The following is a 13,176-nucleotide window of genomic DNA, read 5'->3' as shown; positions in this document are numbered from 1 at the left end:
TCATGCCTAAGGCAGCACTAGAACTCACCCTCTCCTGCTTTCTAGCCTGGTGCCTTAACCACTAGTCCAAGCTGATTTACAAAGAAAAAACCCAGACCAATATAGATTTAATTCTTATAGTATTATTATTTTTAGAAATCAGCCTGTAAGTAGCAATAGCAGTTCGACTTATCTACCGCTTCATAGGGCTTTCAGCCCTCTCTAAGCGGTTTACAGAGTCAGCATATTGCCCCCAACAACAATCCGGGTCCTCATTTTACCCACCTCGGAAGGATGGAAGGCCGAGTCAACCTTTGAGCCAGTGAGATTTGCACTGCAGTTAGCAGTCAGCTGAAGTGGCCTGCAGTACTGCACTCTAACCACTGCGCCACCTCGGCTAAGTACAAAGTTTCTCCCTTGGGAGTTAGCTCTTGGCAGAAATAACTTGCTGTCTGCTTGTTTTTGTATTAGCTAATGATCATTAAATCAAAAGAAATCAATAAATAGCCATTTTTCTCTCAGAAAGTTTTTCTACTACATGCCTATCTATTTCCCCTTACATTTGTGAAAGTATTATCTTTTAAGTGCCTGACACAGCTCTCTTAGTTACACAAACTTAAACATTTTCAAGGTTATGTTCAATACAGGGGAATAAATTCCATAGATGCCTTATTTAGTGATTGCTAGGTAGGGCTGCCATGGCATAATTTCTTTTTTTTTTAAATGCCGTGATGTTTCTCTCTATAAAGATCAGAATCATGCAAGCTTTGGTATTCCATGTGATACTCCACAAAAGTGAAAGTTGAAGGTTTGAAGAAGCAGGCTAGGAACAGTATTGACATCTTTCAACTTTGGTGTTGAAGACGTCTTCTGAAAATGCCTTGGACATCCAAGAAAACAAACCAACGGCTCATCAAACAAATCAACGCAGAATTCTCACTCAAGACACAAACGACCAAGCTGAAATTGTACTTATACTTGTACTTGACGCCTCTTCACCCATCGTGGGTATAGGCGACTTCCATGGAAATTTGACGCCACTGTTTTCGGTCCTGGGCTAGGGTTGTCAGGTGGTGCAGCCAGTCGCTATTATATGATTTTTGGCTAAGATTGAATGGGCGCATGACTATATCTTCCGCTTTCCGTTTGAAGTGACGCAGAGCGGTTAGACGAACACCTCCTTTTGGCCGTTTCCAGGTCGGACCAAGCTGAAATTATTCCACTTTGGACACATTATGCAAAGACGCAGCTCTTTGGAAAGGCTCTAATACTTGGAAGCGTATAAGGCAGTGTTTCTCAACCTTAGCAACTTGGAAGATGTCCGGACTTCAACTCCCAGAATTCCCCAGCCAGCGAATGCTGGCTGGGGAATTCTGGGAGTTGAAGTCCGGACATCTTCAAGTTGCCAAGGTTGAGAAACACTGATATAAGGAAACAGAAGAATTCTGGGAGTTGAAGTCCGGACATCTTCAAGTTGCCAAGGTTGAGAAACACTGGTGTAAGGAAACAGAAGAAGATAGAATGGCAATGGGTGCCACGTTGGAAGACCTGAAAGACCAGTTTATGGACAATCATTGGTCATGAAGAAAATCTAAGTTACCTCCAGCAGGCCAAAACGATTTGATGGCACATAATTAAAAGAAATTCAGAATTTCTTTAGCTAGGGCAAAGCCTAAATTCGTGGGTACTCTCTGAATGCTATTTTAATGAGCCAAGGTGGCGCAGTGGTTAAATGCAGCACTGAAGGCTACTGCTAGATCAGCAGGTCAGCGGTTCAAATCTCACCGGCTCAGGGTTGACTCAGCCTTCCATCCTTCCGAGGTGGGTAAAATGAGGACCCAGATTGTTGGGGGCAATATGCTGACTCTCTGTAAACCGCTTAGAGAGGCCTGAAAGGCCTATGAAGCGGTATATAAGTCTACTGCTATTGCTATTTAAGGTAATGTACGGTGAGTGAGTGAGTGTGTCAGAAGTGATACCGAGACCATTTTCAAAACAGTTCAGCCAAGAAAAGGTTTCAACCTTCTTAAGCTTCTCTAAATTTCCCCTTCTACTTTTTGCTTGCGCGAAACGCCTGCGAGAAAAAACTCGGAAATCTTCCACAGGAGCCTTTTCGGGCCGAGAAAAAAACGAAGAACGCCCGGTTGCTATGGAGACGCCCGCGCCTAAAGGCTGGCCAATGCGAGTCGGGGGAGAGGCGGAGCTCGTGCCGTCAAGGCCGCCTGTGGGAGACCTTCCAAGATGGCGGCAATGTAAACAAGAACCGGCGGTAAGTCAGACTGGGAATTTCAGTGATTTTTTTTATTATTTTGCGGGGGGGGGGCGCACGACAACTCTATGGTTTTAGGGAACCAGGAGAGTAAGTTGCCTGGGCGGTTTGGTTAAGGCAAGCGGCGGCTTTGCACAGGTTTTGGATCCAAGCCGTGTGGTGGCAGGCGCGGGTGCGCAATACGGAAAAGATGACCCCCGGCCGACGGCGACTTGTTCTGAAGGCAGCACCTTAAGAGGCGGATGGCGTTCCTTTTCCAAGTCTGAAGCGTGCTTTGTGACGAGAATCCTCGAGCTTTGTCCTCCCTTTTTCTTTCCCCCCTGGTTTTCCTTTGCTTTTATTGATTGGTGAATGTGTTGGGGGCCATTCAAAGGCCACCGGTGGGGGGTTCGAGCAAAAGCCGCCAACGGTAGTTTGGGGAGAGGGGGGTAATTGCGTTTAGCTGAGGCGATGGTTGTGCTGCTGTTGTGTAAAAGGAAACTTGATAGAACCAGATAGACATCATTTCCCACAGCCTTGGGTCTCCTTAGCATTTCATACTGATTGCAGAACATTTTGCGTAGATAGGTTAGTGAGGGATTTAAAATAGTGGGACAACCATAAACTGCATAGGTTAAATCTGGAAGGAGGTGCAATCCAGGTGCTAAACCATTTAACACCATAAGGTTTGCTGCAATATACGAAACTCTCTCTCTGTGTATCAATCATAGTGTAAGATTGGTCAGTAGTAGAAGTAACTTATAAACAAAGTGCGTAATGGAAGAATGTACACTTGACCATGACTATTTTATAATTTTGGACCAACACCTGTTGCAATGAATGACAGAGTGGTTTGGGAATAAAAAAGGAATGGTGGTAAACACGTTACTTTTCTGCTTTGAAAAAACATTAAGGTGTAATCCCATGAAATTAATATTGCAGAGTGATTGGTTGATGGAGGAAAAGGAGTTTTTAGCTGTACTTATTCCATACGAGCATGTTCGCTCCAAAAACAGGATCCTGCACCTGCTTGATACCTAGGTGTAATAATGCTGGATTTATATCTCGGTTTGCCCTTATAATGAGATTTGAGGCAAAAAAGATAATGTTCTTGTGTGAAGCAGGATAGGCATCTTTATATTCAGGCGTTGCTTTGCTGCTGAAATCTTCATAGGATAATGTGGTTTTGTAATCTGTAGTTATCCTTTATAGGATTTAAAAACATCTTGAAATTCTAAACTGGTAAAGTTGATTTTTTTTTCAATGAAGCATCAATAAGTGTATATTCAAGTTGTGTACCTATCAGAAACTCTTGACAATAATACAAATAAGTGGTGAATAAGAAAACATAAAATGACAAAGGTGATAGTTTTGTATTGTTTCACTGTTGTATACTCGAAGTTAGGGGCTATCAAGGTTCAGCAATAATTTGATATACGTTTATCATGTTTAGTAGAAACCAGTTGGGTTTAAGTTTATTCTTAGTAATGCTACACATGTGAGCAATGCTAACAATTAAAAATTCCATTCAGAAGTAGTAGACATCAAGAGTAAAATGTGTTTCATATTATGGAACAGAATAGGAAAGGGTTTTAGAACTCATCTAGTACTACCTCTTCAGTGCAGGATCCACTAAAACATCTCTGACAGGTGACTATCAAGCCTCTTACCTGGAGATCTCTATCTATCTAGACTGCACCCTAATCTTATTTTATTAAAAATTACCAGAATTTGAGTTTTTTAAAATAAAACACATCTGTTTTTGAAAGACTAATAAGAAAACCAAAATGTAGAAATAAGCAAACAGAAAAACATTGCCGAAAAAATAAGGAATGGATAAGTAATTCAAAAGAAAATACACAAAATTTTAGAGAGTGGGGCATGGTATTTGTTTATTTGTTGTATTTACATAGCACCAATTTTAACAGTTCATAATGGTCCACAATAAAAAATAGGGCAATAAAATAAAACTGATAATTCATAAAATCAAAAAAAAATTGTAAAAACAATATAATACCTCATCTGTAAGCACCATCAGCATAAGTAACCTTAAATATTCAACGCCATGTAGAATGAATTGTTATTTTACAATTTGGATTAAAATCTCTACCAGTGTAGTCTGAAAAAAAAGCCATTTTACAAAGTGACTTCCATAACTGAAAAATATTCCCTTCAATTTCATCAGATAACTGAGATGAATACAATGGATAGCATGGTTTTTCCTGGAGAAGATGGTCCTGATGGAACCCAAATTGAGCTTTAATGGTCTGAACCAACACATTAACCTCATAAACTACCAGCAACCAATGCAATTTCTGCAGTATTGGTATAACATGATACTGGTAGGCCATCATCTACCAGTATTTTGCACCAAATGTTTTTGAGTAGTTTTCAAAGGTTTTGCTATATTGAGCCCTTTGAGATAGTCTAGCTTGGTGGTGATAAGGCATGGCTACTATCAGTGGTCTCTTAATCAAGACATGGCTACAACTGGAACATCTGCTGAAGCTCGATATAGGCCTACCCGGCCATATTCTGTGTCTGCCCAAAGAATTAGAACTTTGCAGAAGAATATCCCCAGATATTTTTCAGGAAGAGTGTCATACCATTCAGAATTATAACTGAAAGAGATTCAGTCTTAAAATAGCTTTCTATGTTCATAGAACAATATAAGGTATTATGATGATATTTTCCTTTCTGAATTTTTTGTCATCTTCCATATTTTTGTACCACATATATACATTTATGTACACATAAATTGAAGAAGGACATCCATAACAATTACAGAATATGTTTTGTTTGAAAATTGGTCAATTATAAATACATCTAGGGAAAATATGCAATTGCCAACTTTTATAAATGTAAAGACCAAAGCCCACCTTAAAACCTATTTATGTATAAAAACATTTCTGTACTATACCAAATGCTTTACAGTACATTTGAAGATCAAAATAAAATTTTGTTCTTAAAGGAGAAATTTTTCAAGTTATGAAGATGAAGATAAAATTTTGTTCTTCATAACTTGAAAATTTTCTCCTTTAGGAAGTAGGAGATAGGCTTTTTTTAGAGGTAGTGCTATTGAATTGGAAATTAGTTACCTTCTTCCAAGGAACTGCTAAAGACTTTTGAAAATATCAGTAAATAGTTAGCATTCAATTAATTTACCTTTTCAGTTACTTTTAATTTTAAATATATAAGCCATGTTGCTTTTTTCTTATTTATATTTCATATTTTTATTGTATTTTTTATCTTTTTTCTTTCTATTATAGAGTAACAGTTTATTCACAAGGTTGAGCTTGGATAAATTTTGTATTGCACTGTGTGTAATCTTGTGAAATAATCATAGCGAATGTACTGTACATTTATTTAGTGATTTCAAATGCATCTGAGTGTGCACTTTCTTGTACCTCCTCTTTTTAAAAAAATGTATAATATTCAAAATATTTGCTAAAACAACAGTACAAACAAATAACTTATGTACTATTATCACTTAAATTACTTGAGCACATACATACACTATATTGCCAAAAGTATTCACTCACAACTGCTTCTGATTATGTGGATGGGTGAGCGAATTCTTTTGGCAATATAGTGTATTCTAAAAATAAATTGTAGGAACCATTAGTGGACATTAATGTCTTTTTCAGCTATTTAAATGAAGCACTGTTATTTTTGTAATTCTGTATTTTCTCAGTCCTTATACGGCTAATTTATTTTCATATTCAATTTCCAATAACGAACAAAAAACTATTTTCCAATAATGAATAAAAAACTATAATGGATCAAATTTTCTTGCTCTCATTTTAGACTGGTAAAGATGCCCTAAAGATATTTTTAATAATTTTGCTGAAGATGCCTTTATGATAGTAGCAAGTATTTGATCTTTTCATTTGTAGAGATGTGGAGTGGTCTGCTACCTCCTGGTGTGAATGAAGCTGATGTTGCCATAAGTTCAGATGACGAAGAAACAGTGTCTCTTACTGAGAGTATCTTAAATGAAAAACAAGAAGAAAAGAAATTCCTAGACAAACAGATTTGTGATCATGAGGGAAAAAATATGGCTGAAAACCAACTTCCTTCTACAGAACAGGAATGTCTGGCATGCCTTCCTGGAGTTTCCTTAGATATGTGGAATGTAGGTTTGTTTACAACTCTGCATTTAATTGAATCTGAAATATTAGGTTAGTTGTTCCTGTTGTGATATCTAGGGATGTAATCCTTCTGGCAAGAGTAAATTAATTCTGTTTTGGGTGAAATACAATCTTTTAAAACATTTCAATTATAGAGAAGAAATAGTTTAATAACATTGTTTGACAAACTTCTGTCTTAAAGTAAGATAGGAAGAAGTTGTGATGAATACGCTTTCACCAAACATGTAGGCATGCTTATATACTGGAATATTTTTTCGAAATCTTTTTTAGGGTTTTCAAAATTGATTTTGTCTTTTGTCCTTGTGTGTGTATCTCTGTAGTTATGTTATGGAATTCTTAACTTGCTCATGAATGATTACTTACTATCTTTATTAAATATATTTCATAATGGTTTGTTAGGGCTTGCATATTTTAAGAATGATTTTAAAGAAATGCTTCAGATATCATCAGAGTAACATTTCTCCTATTCATTAAAATATTCCTTTTTATTTTGGCTTCCACATGAATTTGAAAAAGATGTAGCTATTTTAGAACTACCTTAACTTCTGAAACTCAGCTTCTTGGGATAGTGTGAAAGACACTAATTACACATAGAAAAAGTTCAAAAGTGGCAAGTTTTATGGTATGTTCAGTAGGGTTCATAACTCTAAAAACAGATGTGGCTATCCTAATTATTATAGACAACTACTGCATTCACATTCCCATGTGTTCTGAATTGTTGCACAATCATAATGCTCAGTGATGTTATGCTTTTTAAAGGAGAAAATTGAATCCCATTGGCCCTGTTTGCTTATATTAAACTTTTCAGATCTTAGCTTTTATTTAGTGTTTCAAGTCAATGTAAAGAATGATCCTACAAAAGAAAGTGAAAAATATCATTTAGTAATATTAAGATAATCTTTGAATATATGAGAGTTGAATTGCGCATGTTCAGTGTATATTGTTATCATCTTCATTGACTGTTGTGCTATGTGTTATACTTTTTTGGTGTTGTGGAGCAATTAAAATTATTGTTTTATGCTACCCAATTTACTATAATTAAACAAAAGTAAAAAAATCAATTTTCTCTTTCAACAGAAATTTCAGAATCTGAAAAAGAAAAACCTTGACATGAAAAATCAAGAAAAATGTCAAAGATATAGGAGACAAAAGAGAAAACGTTCTCAAAAAGGTGGTTTGTTTCTAGTTGTTAAAATATATAGAACACTACAATAAAATTCCCAAATAATTTTGTGTTATGATTAGGTAATGTTATAATCACCTTATTGATTTTATGTTATTTGGTTGTTATCTAGTAGATTTACTGTACATTTATATTTCCTGTATTTTTGTTCATATACATATTTACCTAATTCCAGGTTCAAATGCTTTGGCATTTTTTCTACTTGCAGCCTACTTGCAGTAGAACAAAGCATGATGGAATTTGTGAGAACTTTTTCTAAACTCTTTTTGATAAGGCAAGAGAAGTCATTTATCACAGAAAATATTCACATGCATGAAATAGATTTATACATTTTTGTTCATTTATGTAATAATTTTTGCATGTTGTATTACAGATGGATATCTTGTAATATGTTATATTGTGGAAGTATGCTGAAAGAACAAATGTCAGTGTCTACACTGCAATTTTCTAAATTTCACGTTAATTACATCTTAGACATTCTTTTCTGTGTTTTAATAGTTAGACCATATAGAATTTTAAAAATGACTTTCTCAGTTATTTTTGATTTAACATTTGATTTATTTATATGCAGTGCTGTGAATCTAGTAATCTAGTTATTCTAGAGGCTGAGGTAGATCACTTGAGCTCAGTGTTCTGGGCTACAGTGGACTATGCAGTTTGGGTAATCATATATTTATATTGTATACAAATTAGTCTGAAACTTTGTACTAGAAATTTATTAGGCTGATTTGTCTCTGTAATTCTGTTTTGTAATAATACTATCTTTGGTAATATCTATACAGTGCTTACGTAGGAAAGTTGTAATAAGTGATTATGACTGAAAATATATATCTTCAGCGGTTAATGACCAGTTCCCTGATAGTATCTTTGCCTTTAAAGGGTTTACCTCATTCACACACACCTTTCCCCAGTTATGAAGTATTTTTTTGACTGTATCTTTTATTTAAATTTATTTGGCCAAGTAAATCTTATGAGGAGGCTCGATTAACTAAAGCAGTGGTCCCCAACCTTTTTATCGCCGCGGACCAGTCAGCCTTTGATAATTTTGCCGTGGCCCGCTGAGCACGCGCAGGGGTGGGGGGGCGTTGTTCGCGAGGACACATTGATTGTCGTGGGGGAAATAGGGGGTGGGAGTATTAGGTATCTTCACTACCATATATAAAAGGAGATACTATCTTAAATAACAAAGTGGGCCCCCACCTCCAAAATATACTAAAAGAAAAAAGATTCCATGTTCTCAACTAATTTTTTTTTAAATCATCACTATATTATGGACTACAGACATATATATATATATATATATATATATATATATATATATATATATATATATATATATATATATATATATATATATATATATATATATATATATATGTATGTTTTTATTTGTGCTGACAAATAAATAAAGGTGCTTTAGTTCAGTGGTCAATAAATATATATATATATACTTTCAATAAATTCAATATATATATATATATACTTAAAGACAATATATATATATATATATATATATATATATGTTATATTTATGCTGATAAATAAATAAAGGGCCGTCCCTTTATTTATTTATCAGCATAAATATAACAAATGTAACAAAAAAGGCAACAGTAAAAAATATTGGGTTTCTGTCTGGATGGACTCTTGTGACAAGCCTAATGACAGAGAGTGGAAGTGTGACCTTCCTCCCACACTTGGGCATACCAGGGGTTGTGACTTTAAGTGTGTGTATATATATACCGTACGTATGTTCATACGTATATATATAATGTCCAAATAACAGGAAAAGCGCTTCAAGGACCAAAGTATATTCCTTTTTTGCAGCCTTAAGAGAACTCTCGTTTTTTGAGGCTCAGAACCAGGCATTCTCGTGGGCTGCAAAAAGGAAACGCGACCCGGGAGCGCAGCCTCCAAGAGTCCATATCGCCAATAACTACGCGTGGGGGGAAAGGAAATGTGTTTTGTGAGGAAGAGAAAGAGCGCGCTTCACCGATGCCCGTTGGCGAAATTTTGGAAGAGAGGCAAGAGACTTCGGGCACCGAGCCCCCACCCCTGGCTGCGGCAACTGGAGCGGGCGGGAGGCAGGGAAGGGGTGGGCAAGACCGCCGCTTTTCCACCGTGCGCGGAGGGCACACGCGCGCCAAAATCGCACACCCCCCATCTCCCCTCAAAAGACCCCCCCCCGCCCTCGGCTGCCCGATGTTCTCTCTCTCTCTTTCTACCTCTCCCGCCGTTCCTTCTCACAAGCCAAGGCCGGGCGGGGAAGCGCCGTCTCCGTCCCGGGCGCGTCGCCCCTTCCCTGGGCAACTCGGAGACGACTGAGCCGAGGAGGACAGCGAGAAAAAGAAGAGAGCGGCCAGCAACGACTGCCGGGGAAGCCGCCAGGGCCTCCAAGGGCTCCGCTTCCAGCGCATGGTCTGCCCCCTCCTCGCCTCGCTTCCAGGCGAGCCGACTGAGGCGAGAAAGGAGAAAGAGGCGGAGGCGTTCACTGAGGGGACGGCTGACTCGGGGAGGGGGCGGAGGTGGTGTAGTAGCGGGGGATTCTTCCTCCTTGCCTCACTTGCTCCTGTGCTTCCGCGCAGCTCCCCCCCTCTGGCGACGGCACTGCATGAGTGAAGAGTCGGCCGTTGCATGGCCCCCGGCCGCTGCGCGGCCCGGTGCCAGGTACTCCACGGCCCGGCACCGGTCCGCGGACCGGGGGTTGGGGACCACTGAACTAAAGCACCAGAAATAACTTTTCTACACATTATTTGGCAGTAGGTGCAAAGGCAATGTATAATGAAACTGATTCTGCCATCCAATCCCAACCTTCAAAATGAAACAAAACCTACTTCTGGTTGTATCACTCACTGTCTTGAAATCTTCAGCCATCTGAGAAATTTCTCAGATTTCTATAATAGCTAAAGGTGGTCCTTCCACCACTAGCTTAATATCCACATACAGCATAACATACTATTCTTCAGAGCATATAAGCTTTAATTCCCTCTAAACATAGGTATCAGTACATATTTGTGTTTAGTACTGTGGAAGTAAACTGTGTCTAAGCTGGGATTAAATTTTAAAATTTGGTTTTTCACTGTTAATTATATCTCAAACATCACTAATTTCATCATGTTTATTAGTGCATCAGAATTAAGTCCTAAAACATTTGTATTAGTTTATGAGAAATTTTTCATACTAAATTGTAGAGTTTTATTTTTTTTAGGTAAAATGAAAAGCAGTGAAGAAATAACTGAAAGGTATTTCAAACTATGACATGATTATTTAAAATTTATTTGTACATATTTGAAATGTTCAGCTCCTTCTCACTCTCTGTGAGTGATTCAGCAATGGATTTTTGTTCAGAAGTGATCCTTTCAAGAAATTTTACTTGAAAAAGTAGTAATTCTGCCTGTCTGCTAAAGAATAGATATGGACAGTTTTATTTTCATAAAATAGGTATATTCTATATCAAATGTACAAATGTAAATAAAATTGAATTATGTTACAGTCACAAAATAGAAAAAATATACAGTTTCTGTAAAATACATACATAAGCCAAACATAAAATTATTAATTTTAATGTTTTGTATTAATATATTATATATTTATATATGTGACTATTTTCTTGTGATAGGATCTTGCCCATCCCTTTGTTCTTTTTTCCTTTCTTTGTAGCCAAGAGTCTGTAAAAGAAAAGCACTTCAAAGAGCTCACTCAATATTTTGGAATCAATGATAGGTTTAAACCACTGGAAAGCAAAGAAACTACTCAAAAGGTAATTGCTAGATTTTTTTAAAAAATGATTTTAAGCTTGCATTTCATTTGCAATTCATTTTACTGCACTGCAATGAAATATATTTATTATTTATTAAATTTATATGTTGCCCATCTCACTATCAAGAGATCCTGGGCAACTTACAATATCAGAATTAAAAATTAGAAGGTTTAATATATAGTAAAACAATAGGTATTAAGAATTAAAATATTAAAATTAACAGCAAACTATATAAAAAGTACCAATGTATAAATGAGGTAAGGTCAAATGTTATACATATGTATTCCTACACAGAGACACACACAATCCATGTAACCCAGCAGCCATCAATTCACAGGTCTGCAAAAACAAATTTTTCGAGAGTTGTTTTGGTTATTCCATATAATCTTTATGTTTTTTGGTGTGCTGAATCCGAAAATGACCTCCATTCTGTCATAGGATATCACGTTTCCTAACAATTTAGGTAACTCTGCTAAATAAGGCAATACCTCAAAATAAATGGAAATAGACTTATAAAATTAAAGTTTTATTACAATATTTTCATGAAAATCCTTTTTTGAACTGAAATGAGCTCACGTACACACACTAAACTCAATTCTTCTTCCTTGTGAGGCTCCTCTTGGTGCATTTACGCTTATGAGTAGCATCTGGAATGTCTCTCTGAAGCATCCAGCAGTAGTCTGCCATCATTGTAATGCTCCATTTTCCCTGGCATCTCCTTTCCATCTCTTTAATGTCTTGATGGAATCGTTCACCTTGTTCCTCACTTACAGCTCCCAAATTTTCAGGAAAGTAGTCAATGTGGGACTGGAGGAAATGCATTTTCAAACTCATCAGGCAACCTAAAGCTTGAAATGATTTCAGCATTCTTCCGACGATTTTTTTTGTAGTGAGGATCTTTGTTATTGCCTACAAATTTCTGTACAACTTCTTTAAATGCAATCCACCCTTCTTTTTGAGGATCCGTCATGGTATTGACAAACTCTTGAACAACTATAAGCCTTCTAATGTCTGGTCCGACAAACACACCTTTCTTCAATTTTGCCTCCGACAGGCATGGAAACTTGGTGACCAAGTATTTGAAGCATTCTCCATTTTTTGGAAGTGATTTTATGAATTGCTTCATCAATCCCAATTTTATGTGGAGAGGTGGTAGAAGAACTTTATGAGAAGGTACCAAAGTTTCTCGGAGGACATTTTTTTCACCGACTGTTAGCACCCTCAGATGCCAACTCTTCTTGGTCCAGTGATTTTGTCAGTCTCAACTGTCCCAGAGATACAGAAAACAAGGGTATTTGGTATACTCAGCTTGTTGCCCGAGCAGCATGCACAAGACCTTCAAGTCCCCACACACTTGCCAACCATGGTCTTCATATTTAAGTTTACAAAGAACCAATTCCAAGTTCTCGTAGGTTTCCTTCAAGTGTACGGAATGACCTACAGGTATGGAAGCGTAAAAACCGTTGTGGAGTAAAACTGCTTTGAGACTTCTTTTTGATGAATCTATAAAAAGACCCCATTGTTCTGAATCATATTGGATTTTAAATTGACCCATCAGACCTTCGACATCGATGCAATAAACCAACTTGTCCTCCTGGGCGAAGTAAGGGACGAACTCCTTTTCACGATGTCTGAACCATGAAGATGACACTCCTGGCAACAATAAATTCCTGCTTTTCAGCCTTGATCCGAGTAACTCAGCTGCATCTTTGGGAAGCTTCAAGTGTCTTACCAAATCATTCATCTCCTCCTGAGAAAACAATTTTGGTCTTGTATCATCTTCAAAGTCAGAACTTGATTCGTCATCTGATTCAGGTATGACTTCACCTTCATCGGAGCTAGGTATCTTTTCCAAGGT

General features: G+C 37.2%; 1 protein-coding gene across 5 annotated transcripts in view; it reads left to right on the top strand.

Moving 5' to 3' along the window:
• The first annotated feature begins 2,182 nt into the window (after window positions 1-2,182).
• Window positions 2,183-13,176, top strand: part of FAM204A (family with sequence similarity 204 member A) — a 36,640-nt gene continuing 25,646 nt past the window's right edge. For 3 of the 5 annotated variants that reach the window (XM_014061163.2, XM_087725880.1, XM_087725883.1), the window contains exons 1-5: window positions 2,183-2,248; window positions 6,124-6,362; window positions 7,456-7,549; window positions 10,767-10,800; window positions 11,219-11,318. In XM_014061163.2, coding sequence (XP_013916638.2) covers window positions 6,126-6,362; window positions 7,456-7,549; window positions 10,767-10,800; window positions 11,219-11,318 — 465 coding nt within the window. In that variant the 5' untranslated portion in view covers window positions 2,183-2,248; window positions 6,124-6,125. Of the gene's footprint in view, window positions 2,249-4,412; window positions 4,478-4,548; window positions 4,570-6,122; window positions 6,363-7,455; window positions 7,550-10,766; window positions 10,801-11,218; window positions 11,319-13,176 lie in introns of those variants that run through there. The other 2 variants (XM_087725881.1, XM_087725882.1) reach the window with 2 other exon arrangements.

The sequence above is a fragment of the Thamnophis sirtalis genome, unplaced genomic scaffold (genome assembly GCF_051295495.1).
Source record: "Thamnophis sirtalis isolate CommonGarterSnake01/CBP01778 unplaced genomic scaffold, rThaSir2_p1.2 scaffold_11, whole genome shotgun sequence".
NCBI lineage: Eukaryota > Metazoa > Chordata > Lepidosauria > Squamata > Natricidae > Thamnophis > Thamnophis sirtalis.
The sequence above is the reverse complement of the archived record's forward strand: the minus strand, read 5'-3'. Positions and strand labels throughout refer to the sequence as shown.